Below are 12,703 nucleotides of genomic sequence, written 5' to 3' on the forward strand. Positions count from 1 at the left end.
GCGGAATTTAAGTGAAATTCCGCTATGTGTGAACCCGCCCTAACTCTAGAACTTGTGGCTCACCAGCTCTTTCAAGACTACAACTCCCATCATGTCCTGACAGCCTGGAGAGCCACAGGTCAGGGCGCACTGTTCTAGAAGGTGATTGGTTACTTTGGCGACACTTTTTGATCATTCCACCAAATCCTAATAAATTCCCGCAGCTCTCGTAAAATAATGGCCGTCGGCTGCCCATCAGGTTTTGGAAATTTGCCCCAAAAAAGCAGCAGTGTAATGAACGCCCATCCCTGGTTGGAGATGTTTTATTTTCATGCTGAAGATCTCATGTCACACAGCGAAGAATCAAACCAGTAAATGATCCGCACCAGCTAAAAAGAGCTTTGAAATTATGGACAATTCATCCTTAAAGGAGTTCTCCGGAGAGAAAAAAATGTGTGTAATATCCTCAGGACAGGCCTTAAATATGTGATTGGTCGGGATACGAGTCCCGGCGCCCCCGATCAGCTGTTTTGAAGGGGCCGCGGTGCGTGTGCGAGTTCTGTGTCCTCTTTATTCCTTTCACTGCTCCGTACTGTAGAGCGCCGACACACTTATAGTGGTGGTTCACAGTATTGCAGCCTTCTCCTACTTATTTGAATCGGTGAACGGCTGTAATACTGTGAACCGCCGCTTTAAGTGTGTTGACGTTTATTGAGCAGCGTGAGCGATAAAGGAGAAGCAGCGCTCGCACCAGCGCCGGAGCCCCTTCAAAACAGTTGATCGGGGGGTGTCAAGCGTCAGACCCCCACCGATCAGCTATTAAGGATATTCCATCAATTTTATCTCTCCATTTAATGAGGATTAACCCTTAAAAATAACTAAAATCCCCATCAAAAGGCGTCGTTCTCATCTGCCTTTTAAAAAATTATATTCCGCATTTTCTTAGTTACATATGTTTCTGGAAAAGCCGGATAGAAACCAGTATAGCCGCCATTATGGTTCCCAATGTCCTTTGTCAGCCAGCTTTTCCAGATTCCTGAATGGTTAGTTAGGTACAAATACACCCCTCTCCAATATTGATTCATATGGAGGCAGATTTGCCATTCAGAATTCTAGGAAAGCTGGGTGGAATATGCTGTAACAATGGCCATATTTGTCATGACTCAGCTTTCATAGAGTCCTAACGAACAAATTAGCATAGTAGTGAGTAAACGGGTGATGTATCTTAGCATAACGTGACAAGATTGCCATTCAGGAGGCTAGTAAAGCTGGGTGCCAACCCCTATGGAAGGTGTAAAGGTCTTACTGTGTGTCACCAAACTTTTCCAGAAACAGAGACAACTAAGGAACGGTTAAATAAAATATTTAACAAACTGACAGCTTCCATTAGAGTTGTCACCCAGCTTTCCCAGAGTCCTGAAAGACAAATCATCCTAGTAATGAGGGTATATTACTACATAACTAGACTAGTTAGCAGTTCAGAAGGCTAGTAAAGCCGAGTAACAACCTCTATGTGATCTATAAAGGCCGTAATGGTTGACACCCAGCTTTCCCAGAAATAGATAAAACGAAGGAAAAGCTGAGTACTATGGACTGGTGAAATAGGGGGAATGCTCTTTAATGTATATAAACCTAACCCAGCGCCGTGGATCGGGTCCTGTGTATATATATGCATATGGTTGTATGGGGTCCAGTGTGCTCAGGGTCTTGTCACCATCTTGTCGTCATTCTGGAAGACGGGGGGAAACCGATACTGAACATCTTCCCGTAGAACTGTCTTTATTACCAGTCCCGCCATTTTAACGTGGTCCGGATACTCTCCGACATTCGTGCATTCGATAGGCGCACATGTAAAATATTCCTGCAAACAGAAAAAAGCGTGAAAAATGAGCAGGGAAGATGGAGAAATGCGCAAAACAAGACTCATGTAATATTAATAATCTTTATATGGCACCAACATATATGAAGAATGTGACGGGCGATTATGGTAATAGAATTACTGTATAATGAAAAGTTCTGTTACTTCAATTTCTAACCATTTCCAAGATCCGTGCTTGCTGTCAGTGGATAGATACATTCTTGTTTACATCGAGAGGCTGAAACGTCCCAATACGAAGAGTTTACTCCAATTATATCCCATCTAGGCACCGCTCTGTTATCCAAATAGACTTCACTACATACTGATACTTTTTAACTGCACTGATACAGTGTAACAAACTAAGGCATATGACATTTTTTTCCATGTAGCTCCAGCCTTTTTCTACAGCTGATATCCACTGTTACTTGTTCTCAGAACTTACCTGCAAAGAAGGTCATAAGCAAAGCTACCCAGCCCAAGATGTAGGACCAAGAGAAACGCCAGTCGCCAAACCGCTTTCCCAGAAAATTTACCGTTACTCCAGTGTAAATCGCCATCGCCAGGAGCACAAAAAGAGCTGTGGACATAAAGATGAAAGTGTCAGTATAAGGCTCTGTGCACACATAAAATAAAAACGCCTCAAAATACGGAGCTGTTTTCAAGGGAAAACAGCTCCTGATTTTCAGCCATTTTTAAATCAAAGTCGCGTTATTCGCAGCGTTTTTAACGGCCGTATTTGGAGCTGTTTTTCTCTAGAGTCTATAAAAGACAGCTACATAAACAGCTGAAGAAGTGACCTGCCACGTAAAAACGCCCCGTCGGAACAGAACGGCGTTTTTCCCACTGAAATCAATGGGCAGATGTTTGGAGGCGTTCTGCTTCCGATACTTCAGCCGTTTTTCGGGACGTTTACGGTCCGAACAACGGCTGAAAACACTCTGTGTAAAATACTGCCACCTATGCACAAAAGTATAACTACTATAAGGGTATGTTCACACGGCGGGGGTCCGTAACGGCTGAAATTACGGGGATGTTTCAGCCTGAAAACATCCCCGTAATTTCAGCCGTACCGGCATGTGCAGGCGCTTGAACGCCGCGTCAATTACGGCCGTAATTAGCGCTGCTATTCATTGGAGTCAATGAATAGTGGCTCCAATTACGGCCAAAGAAGTGACAGGTCACTTCTTCTACGCGGGCGTCTATTTACGCGCCGTCATTTGACAGCGGCGCGTAAATATACGCCTCGTGTGAACAGACAAACGTCTGCCCATTGCTTTCAATGGGCAGATGTTTGTCAGCGCTATTTTCGGGCGTAATTCGGGGCAAAAACGCCCGATTTACGTCCGTAAATAGGCCGTGTGAACATACCCTCATACTGCCTCCTATATACAAGCATATAACTACTATAATACTGCTCCCTATATACAAGAATATAACTACAATAATACTGTCTCCTATATACAAGAATATAACTACTATAATACTGCTCCTATATACAAGAATATAACTACTATAATACTGCCCCCTATATAAAAGAATATAACTACTATAATACTGCTCCTATATACAACAATATAACTACTATAATACTGCCCCTATATACAAGAATATAACTACTATAATACTGCCCCCTATATACAAGAATATAACTACTATAATACTGCCCCTATATACAAGAATATAACTACTATAATACTGCCCCCTATATACAAGAATATAACTACTATAATACTGCCCCCTATATAAAAGAATATAACTACTATAATACTGCTCCTATATACAACAATATAACTACTATAATACTGCCCCTATATACAAGAATATAACTACTATAATACTGCCTCCGATATACAAGAATATAACTACTATAATACTGCCTCTATATACAAGAATATAACTACTATAACACTGCCCCCTATATACAAGAATATAACTACTATAATACTGCCTCCTATATACAAGCATATAACTACTATAATACTGCTCCTATATACAAGAATATAACTACTATAATACTGCTCCTATATACAAGACTATAACTACTATAATACTGCCTCTATATACAAGAATATAACTACTATAATACTGCTCCTATATACAAGAATATAACTACTATAATACTGCCCCCTATATACAAGAATATAACTATTATAATACTGCTCCTATATACAAGAATATAACTACTATAATACTGCCCCTATATACAAGAATATAACTACTATAATACTGCTCCTATATACAAGAATATAACTACTATAATACTGCCTCCTATATACAAGAATATAACTACTATAATACTGCCCCTATATACAAGAATATAACTACAATAATACTGTTCCCTATATACAAGAATATAACAACTATAATACTGCCACCTATATACAAGAATATTACTACTATAATGCTGCTCCTATATACAATAATATAACTACTATAATACTGCCCCTATATACAAAAATATAACTACTATAATACTGCTCCTATATACAAGAATATAACTACTATAATACTGCCCCTATATACAAAAATATAACTACTTTAATACTGCCCCTATATACAGGAATATAACTACTATAATACTGCCCCCTATATACAAGAGTATAACTACTATAATACTGCTCCTATATACAAGAATATAACTACTATAGTACTGCTCCTATATACAAGAATATAACTACTATAATACTGCCCCTATATACAAGAATATAACTACTATAATACTGCCCCCTATATACAAGAATATCACTACTATAATACTGCAACTATATACAAGAATATAACTACTATAATACTGCTCCTATATACAAGAATATAACTACTATAATACTGCTCCTATATACAAGAATATAACTACTATAATACTGCCCCCTATGTACAAGAATATAACTACTATAATACTGCAACTATATACAAGAATATAACTACTGTAATACTGCCCCCTAGATACAAGAATATAACTACTAAAATACTGCCCCTACATACAAGAATATAACTACTATAATACTGCTCCCTATATACAAGAATATAACTACTAAAATACTGCCCCTACATACAAGAATATAACTACTATAATACTGCTCCCTATATACAAGAATATAACTACTATAATACTGCTCCTATATACAAGAACATAACTACTATAATACTGCCCCTATATACAAGAATATAACTACTATAATACTGCCCCCTATATACAAGAATATAACTACTATAATACTGCCACTATATACAAGAATATAACTGCTATAATACTGCCCCTGTATACAAGAATATAACTACTATAATACTGCTCCTATATACAAGAATATAACTACTATAATACTGCCCCCTATATACAAGAATATAACTACTATAATACTGCCCCCTATATACAAGAATATAACTACTATAATACTGCTCCTATATACAAGAATATAACTACTATAATACTGCTCCTATATACAAGAATATAACTACTATAATACTGCCCCTATATACAAGAATATAACTACTATAATACTGCTCCTATGTACAAGAATATAACTACTATAATACTGCCCCTATGTACAAGAATATAACTACTATAATAATGCCTCCTATATACAAGAATATAACTACTATAATACTGCTCCTATATACAAGAATATAACTACTATAATACTGCCCCCTATATACAGGAATATAACTACTATAATACTGCTCCTATATACAAGAGTATAACTACTATAATACTGCCCCTATATACAAGAATATAACTACTATAATACTGCTCCTATATACAAGAATATAACTACTATAATACTGCTCCCTATATACAAGATTATAACTACTATAATACTGCCCCTATATACAAGAATATAACTACTATAATACTGCCCCTATATACAAGAATATAACTACTATAATACTGCCCCTATATACAAGAATATAACTACTATAATACTGCCCCTATATACAAAAATATAACTACTATAATACTTCTCCTATATACAAGAATATAACTACTATAATACTGCTCCTATATACAAGAATATAACTACTATAATACTGCCCCTATATACAAGAATATAACTACTATAATACTGCCCCTATATACAAGAATATAACTACTATAATACTGCCTCCTATATACAAGAATATAACTACTATAATACTGCCCCTATATACAAGAATATAACTACTATAATACTGCTCCTGTATACAAGAATAGAACTACTATAATACTGCTCCTATATACAAGAATATAACTACTATAATACTGCTCCTGTATACAAGAATATAACTACTATAATGCTGCCCCCCTATATACAAGAATATAAATACTATAATACTGCCCCCTATATACAAGAATATAACTACTATAATACTGCTCCTATATACAAGAATATAACTACTATAATACTGCTCCTATATACAAGAATATAACTACTATAATACTGCCTCCTATATACAAGAATATAACTACTATAATACTGCTCCCTATATACAAGAATATAACTACTATAATACTGCCTCCTATGTACAAGAATATAACTACTATAATACTGCTCCTATATACAAGAATATAACTACTATAATACTGCTCCTATATACAAGAATATAACTACTATAATACTGCTCCTATATACAAGAATATAACTACTATAATACTGCCCCTATATACAAGAATATAACTACTATAATACTGCCCCTATATACAAGAATATAACTACTATAATACTGCTCCTACATACATGAGTATAACTACTATAATACTACCCCTTATATACAAGAATATAACTACTATAATACTGCCTCCTATATACAAGAATATAACTACTATAATACTGCCCCTATATACAAGAATATAACTACTATAATACTGCTCCTATATACATGAGTATAACTACTATAATACTGCTCCTATATACAAGAATATAACTACTATAATACTGCCCCCTATATACAGGAATATAACTACTATAATACTGCTCCTATATACAAGAGTATAACTACTATAATACTGCCCCTATATACAAGAATATAACTACTATAATACTGCTCCTATATACAAGAATATAACTACTATAATACTGCTCCCTATATACAAGATTATAACTACTATAATACTGCCCCTATATACAAGAATATAACTACTATAATACTGCCCCTATATACAAGAATATAACTACTATAATACTGCCCCTATATACAAGAATATAACTACTATAATACTGCCCCTATATACAAAAATATAACTACTATAATACTGCTCCTATATACAAGAATATAACTACTATAATACTGCTCCTATATACAAGAATATAACTACTATAATACTGCCCCTATATACAAGAATATAACTACTATAATACTGCCCCTATATACAAGAATATAACTACTATAATACTGCCTCCTATATACAAGAATATAACTACTATAATACTGCCCCTATATACAAGAATATAACTACTATAATACTGCTCCTATATACATGAGTATAACTACTATAATACTACCCCTTATATACAAGAATATAACTACTATAATACTGCCTCCTATATACAAGAATATAACTACTATAATACTGCCCCTATATACAAGAATATAACTACTATAATACTGCTCCTATATACATGAGTATAACTACTATAATACTGCCCCTTATATACAAGAATATAACTACTATAATACTGCCTCCTATATACAAGAATATAACTACTATAATACTGCCCCTATATACAAGAATATAACTACTATAATACTGCTCCTATATACAAGAATATAACTACTATAATACTGCCTCTATATACAAGAATATAACTACTATAATACTGCTCCTATATACAAGAATATAACTACTATAATACTGCCCCCTATATACAAGAATATAACTATTATAATACTGCTCCTATATACAAGAATATAACTACTATAATACTGCCCCTATATACAAGAATATAACTACTATAATACTGCTCCTATATACAAGAATATAACTACTATAATACTGCCTCCTATATACAAGAATATAACTACTATAATACTGCCCCTATATACAAGAATATAACTACAATAATACTGCTCCCTATATACAAGAATATAACTACTATAATACTGCCTCCTATATACAAGAATATTACTACTATAATGCTGCTCCTATATACAATAATATAACTACTATAATACTGCCCCTATATACAAAAATATAACTACTATAATACTGCTCCTATATACAAGAATATAACTACTATAATACTGCCCCTATATACAAAATTATAACTACTTTAATACTGCCCCTATATACAGGAATATAACTACTATAATACTGCCCCCTATATACAAGAGTATAACTACTATAATACTGCTCCTATATACAAGAATATAACTACTATAATACTGCCCCCTATATACAAGAATATCACTACTATAATACTGCAACTATATACAAGAATATAACTACTATAATACGGCTCCTATATACAAGAATATAACTACTATAATACTGCTCCTATATACAAGAATATAACTACTATAATACTGCCCCCTATGTACAAGAATATAACTACTATAATACTGCAACTATATACAAGAATATAACTACTGTAATACTGCCCCCTAGATACAAGAATATAACTACTAAAATACTGCCCCTACATACAAGAATATAACTACTATAATACTGCTCCCTATATACAAGAATATAACTACTAAAATACTGCCCCTACATACAAGAATATAACTACTATAATACTGCTCCCTATATACAAGAATATAACTACTATAATACTGCTCCTATATACAAGAACATAACTACTATAATACTGCCCCTATATACAAGAATATAACTACTATAATACTGCCCCCTATATACAAGAATATAACTACTATAATACTGCCACTATATACAAGAATATAACTGCTATAATACTGCCCCTGTATACAAGAATATAACTACTATAATACTGCTCCTATATACAAGAATATAACTACTATAAGGGCATGACCACACATGGCGGAATTCCTCCGCAACTGTCCGCATCAATGCCGCACAGAATCTGCGTTGCAGATTCTGCAGCGGATCTGCACAAAATGTGCAGAAAATTGATGCGGACTGGCCGCTGCGGACTGCAGGAAAAGTGCTTCTCTTCTCCCTATTCAGTGCAGGATAGAGAGAAGGGACAGCACTTTCCCTAGTGAAAGTCAAAGAAATTCATACTTACCGCCCGTTGTCTTGGTGACGCGTCCCTCTTTCGGCATCCGGCCCGACCTCCCTGGATGACGCTCCAGTCCATGTGACCGCTGCAGCCTGTGCTTGGCCTGTGATTGGCTGCAGCCGTCACTTACACTGAAACGTCATCCTGGGAGGCCGGACTGGAGACAGACGCAGGGAGTTCTCGGTAAGTATGAACTTATATTTTTTTTTACAGATACATGTATATTGAGATCGGTAGTCACTGTCCCGGGTGCAGAAACAGTTACTGCCGATCGCGTAACTCTTTCAGCACCCTGGACAGTGACTATTTACAGACGTCTCCTAGCAACGCTCCCGTCATTACGGGAGCCCCATTGACTTCCTCAGTCTGGCTGTAGACCTAGAAATACATAGGTCCAGCCAGAATGAAGAAATGTCATGGTAGTAAAAACAATACGCTCCGCAGCACACATAAGATCTGCGGAATTCATTGCGGAATTTTGACTCTCCATTGAAGTCAATGGAGAAATTCCGCCATGAGTCCGCAACCAGTCCGCCACTGCTCCGCAACAGACAGAGCATGCTGCGGACACCAAATTCCGCTCCGCAGCCTATGCTCCGCAGCGGAATTGTACGCATCGTGTAAACGAACACTGCTAAATTAAAGTGAAAGTCAATGGAGAAACGGCTCCGCTGCGGATTAACGCTGCGGAGTGTCCGCAGCGGAATTTAAGTGAAATTCCGCTATGTGTGAACCCGCCCTAATACTGCCCCCTATATACAAGAATATAACTACTATAATACTGCCCCCTATATACAAGAATATAACTACTATAATACTGCTCCTATATACAAGAATATAACTACTATAATACTGCTCCTATATACAAGAATATAACTACTATAATACTGCCACTATATACAAGAATATAACTACTATAATACTGCTCCTATATACAAGAATATAACTACTATAATACTGCCCCCTATGTACAAGAATATAACTACTATAATAATGCCTCCTATATACAAGAATATAACTACTATAATACTGCCCCTATATACAAGAATATAACTACTATAATACTGCTCCTATATACAAGAATATAACTACTATAATACTGCCCCCTATGTACAAGAATATAACTACTATAATAATGCCTCCTATATACAAGAATATAACTACTATAATACTGCCCCTATATACAAGAATATAACTACTATAATACTGCCCCTATATACAAGAATATAACTACTATAATACTGCCACTATATACAAGAATATAACTACTATAATACTGCTCCTATATACAAGAATATAACTACTATAATACTGCCCCCTATATACAGGAATATAACTACTATAATACTGCTCCTATATACAAGAGTATAACTACTATAATACTGCCCCTATATACAAGAATATAACTACTATAATACTGCTCCTATATACAAGAATATAACTACTATAATACTGCCCCTATATACAAGAATATAACTACTATAATACTGCCCCTATATACAAGAATATAACTACTATAATACTGCCCCTATATACAAGAATATAACTACTATAATACTGTCCCCTATATACAAGAATATAGCTACTATAATACTGCTCCTATATACAAGAATATAACTACTATAATACTGCCCCCTATATACAAGAATATAACTACTATAATACTGCTCCCTATATACAAGAATATAACTACTATAATACTGCCCCCTATATACAAGAATATAACTACTATAATACTGCCTCCTATATACAAGAATATAACTACTATAATACTGTCCCCTATATACAAGAATATAACTACTATAATACTGCCCCCTATGGATGGAGATCTGAGTTCAGCACTCGGTTATGTTTGTCAGTCCCACAGGCAGTGAATGGCGCAGTGGTCACTAACTCTCCATTCACACAGGGGATTTGTGGACCCGCCATCTCGTGATCACGAGGGGTCCTAGCGGTTGGACCCCCAGCGTTCAGACATCCTGGGGATAGGTGATAAATGTTCTCCGTGGGAAAACCCCTGTAATAAGTTCTTGCTCTTTGGTGGACAGTGCGGGGTTATATGGGAACGTTGTGTATGTTTTTACTTACTGGAGATGAAGAACATGATGCCTGCAGCAAATGATCTGTTAAATTTCTGGAAAGTTGTGAAATGCGCAAAGGACAAGATCCCAGCGATGATCCCAGCAAAACAGGCCAATGTGGACAGGATCATGAAGGCTCGTGTGGCGTTCCAATACGCTGGAAGAGAGACATAGATAATCTCTACGGCAAGTACTAAACCCTGCATTGTATAGGGGCCGACACATATACAGGACACACATTCACTCTACAGAGGGCTTGAGCCTTTACACAGCATCCAACCTGAACAAGCAGAGCTTCAGTGTAAAGCATAGTGGAGAGAGCAGTAACTTGCCTTTCTGATCAATCATGAGGCAAATTTTGTTCTCGCAGTTTATAATCGACAATACAGCTACAGCTAAGCTGGAGACCTGGTATGAGGTTCAGCTCTGTTTCTAGGAAAGCTGGGTGACAGTCTATATGATCGCCAGCATAGCTCCCACTGGGACTGTCACCCAGCTTTCCCAAACCCCAGAGTTTCACATCTTCCAGGTCATGTCATGCTGTATTCCCAGCACCAGTATCACTCTATTACTTTGTAGATTTTCTGTTTAGGATTCTAGGAAGCTATAATAGTGGCCATATTGGTCGTCACCCAGCTTTCCCAGAACCAGACATATGTCAGAAAAAATTGCATATCAATTTTAACAACCTGATGGAAAACGGAAGCCCAGAGCCATGGCTACGTACCGATGCTCTCCATCTGCATGTAGCATTTTCCGGTCACACAATATCGCCACAGGCCTTGGTGCGCGAACGCCCCGGACAGTCGATATTGCATCCAGTAGTCGGTGGCGGTGGAGACAACTAAGAGGATGTTACCCACGCAGGCGCAGAAGAGACCGCCACCCATAAAACTGTACATCTTGAGAGCAAGAGATGGTGTCTGCAAAAACAAGTGACATATAGACTTTTCTATAATCATCTGATAATCCAGAATATCTGATAATCCAGCACCTATCAAGTCCTATTGTTCCCGGATTAAAGGATATTTACTGTTTATATACACAGGTGGAGTGGAACTTATTGCAGGTCTGGTATACACAGAAGAGAGGAGGGCCGTAACAAAAATCAAACTATGCGCCATTATGGTGCAGGGGGCCGAAAGGGCCTGGTGGGTTTTTTCCACCACTCCCTTTCCAAAACACTTGGGACAATTCCCCTTCCCCATTTTTGCCAACAATGCAGTTCTTCTGAAGAAGGGAGTCCTAAGTAGGTTCTCACCACCCAATAAAAAAGAGGTGGGACCAACCAGGACTGTGCCCCTTCTCTCGAGGTCCCCGCAGCAGCCGCATGGTCTTCCCCTACACTATCACATTGTAGATTAGCAATGTTGCCAAATTTCACATCGATCTGCGAAACATTTCACCATTTTGGTGCGTACCGCGGCCCAATTGCCCCTTTTCGGCCAATGAAAGACTTAAAAAAAAAAAAAAAAAATCACAATTTTTATAAAACTTTTTGGACACGTTTTCCGAAAGGGGATGTGAAATAGGCTAAAAGTGTGTGAAATGTATCAAACAGCGGTGACGGAATGTTCAATGTGCAACATATTCCTTCGTACCATTTTCAC

The 12,703-nt window shown here is 36.6% G+C and overlaps 1 protein-coding gene across 1 annotated transcript; it reads right to left on the reverse strand.

The window, feature by feature from the left end:
• Positions 1–1,778: 1,778 nt before the first annotated feature.
• Positions 1,779–11,995, reverse strand: LOC142734266 (lens fiber membrane intrinsic protein-like). The gene is made up of 4 exons (XM_075849565.1): positions 11,821–11,995; positions 11,101–11,250; positions 2,280–2,414; positions 1,779–1,840 (listed from the first exon to the last, which is right to left on the reverse strand). The coding sequence occupies exons 1-4, from the start codon at positions 11,993–11,995 to the stop codon at positions 1,779–1,781; spliced, it is 522 nt and encodes a 173-aa protein (XP_075705680.1).
• Between the last annotated feature and the right edge of the window lie 708 nt (positions 11,996–12,703).

Source organism: Rhinoderma darwinii, unplaced genomic scaffold (assembly GCF_050947455.1).
Source record: "Rhinoderma darwinii isolate aRhiDar2 unplaced genomic scaffold, aRhiDar2.hap1 Scaffold_972, whole genome shotgun sequence".
NCBI lineage: Eukaryota > Metazoa > Chordata > Amphibia > Anura > Rhinodermatidae > Rhinoderma > Rhinoderma darwinii.

Coding starts and splice junctions, on each gene's coding strand:
- LOC142734266 (XM_075849565.1), bottom strand. CDS start 11,995: ATGTACAGTTTTATGGGTGGCGGTCTCTTCTGCGCCTGCGTGGGTAAC. Junction 11,251..11,820: donor CATGCAGATGGAGAGCATCG/GTACGTAGCCAT, acceptor TCTCTCTTCCAG/CGTATTGGAACGCCACACGA. Junction 1,841..2,279: donor GCTTATGACCTTCTTTGCAG/GTAAGTTCTGAG, acceptor TTCTGTTTGCAG/GAATATTTTACATGTGCGCC.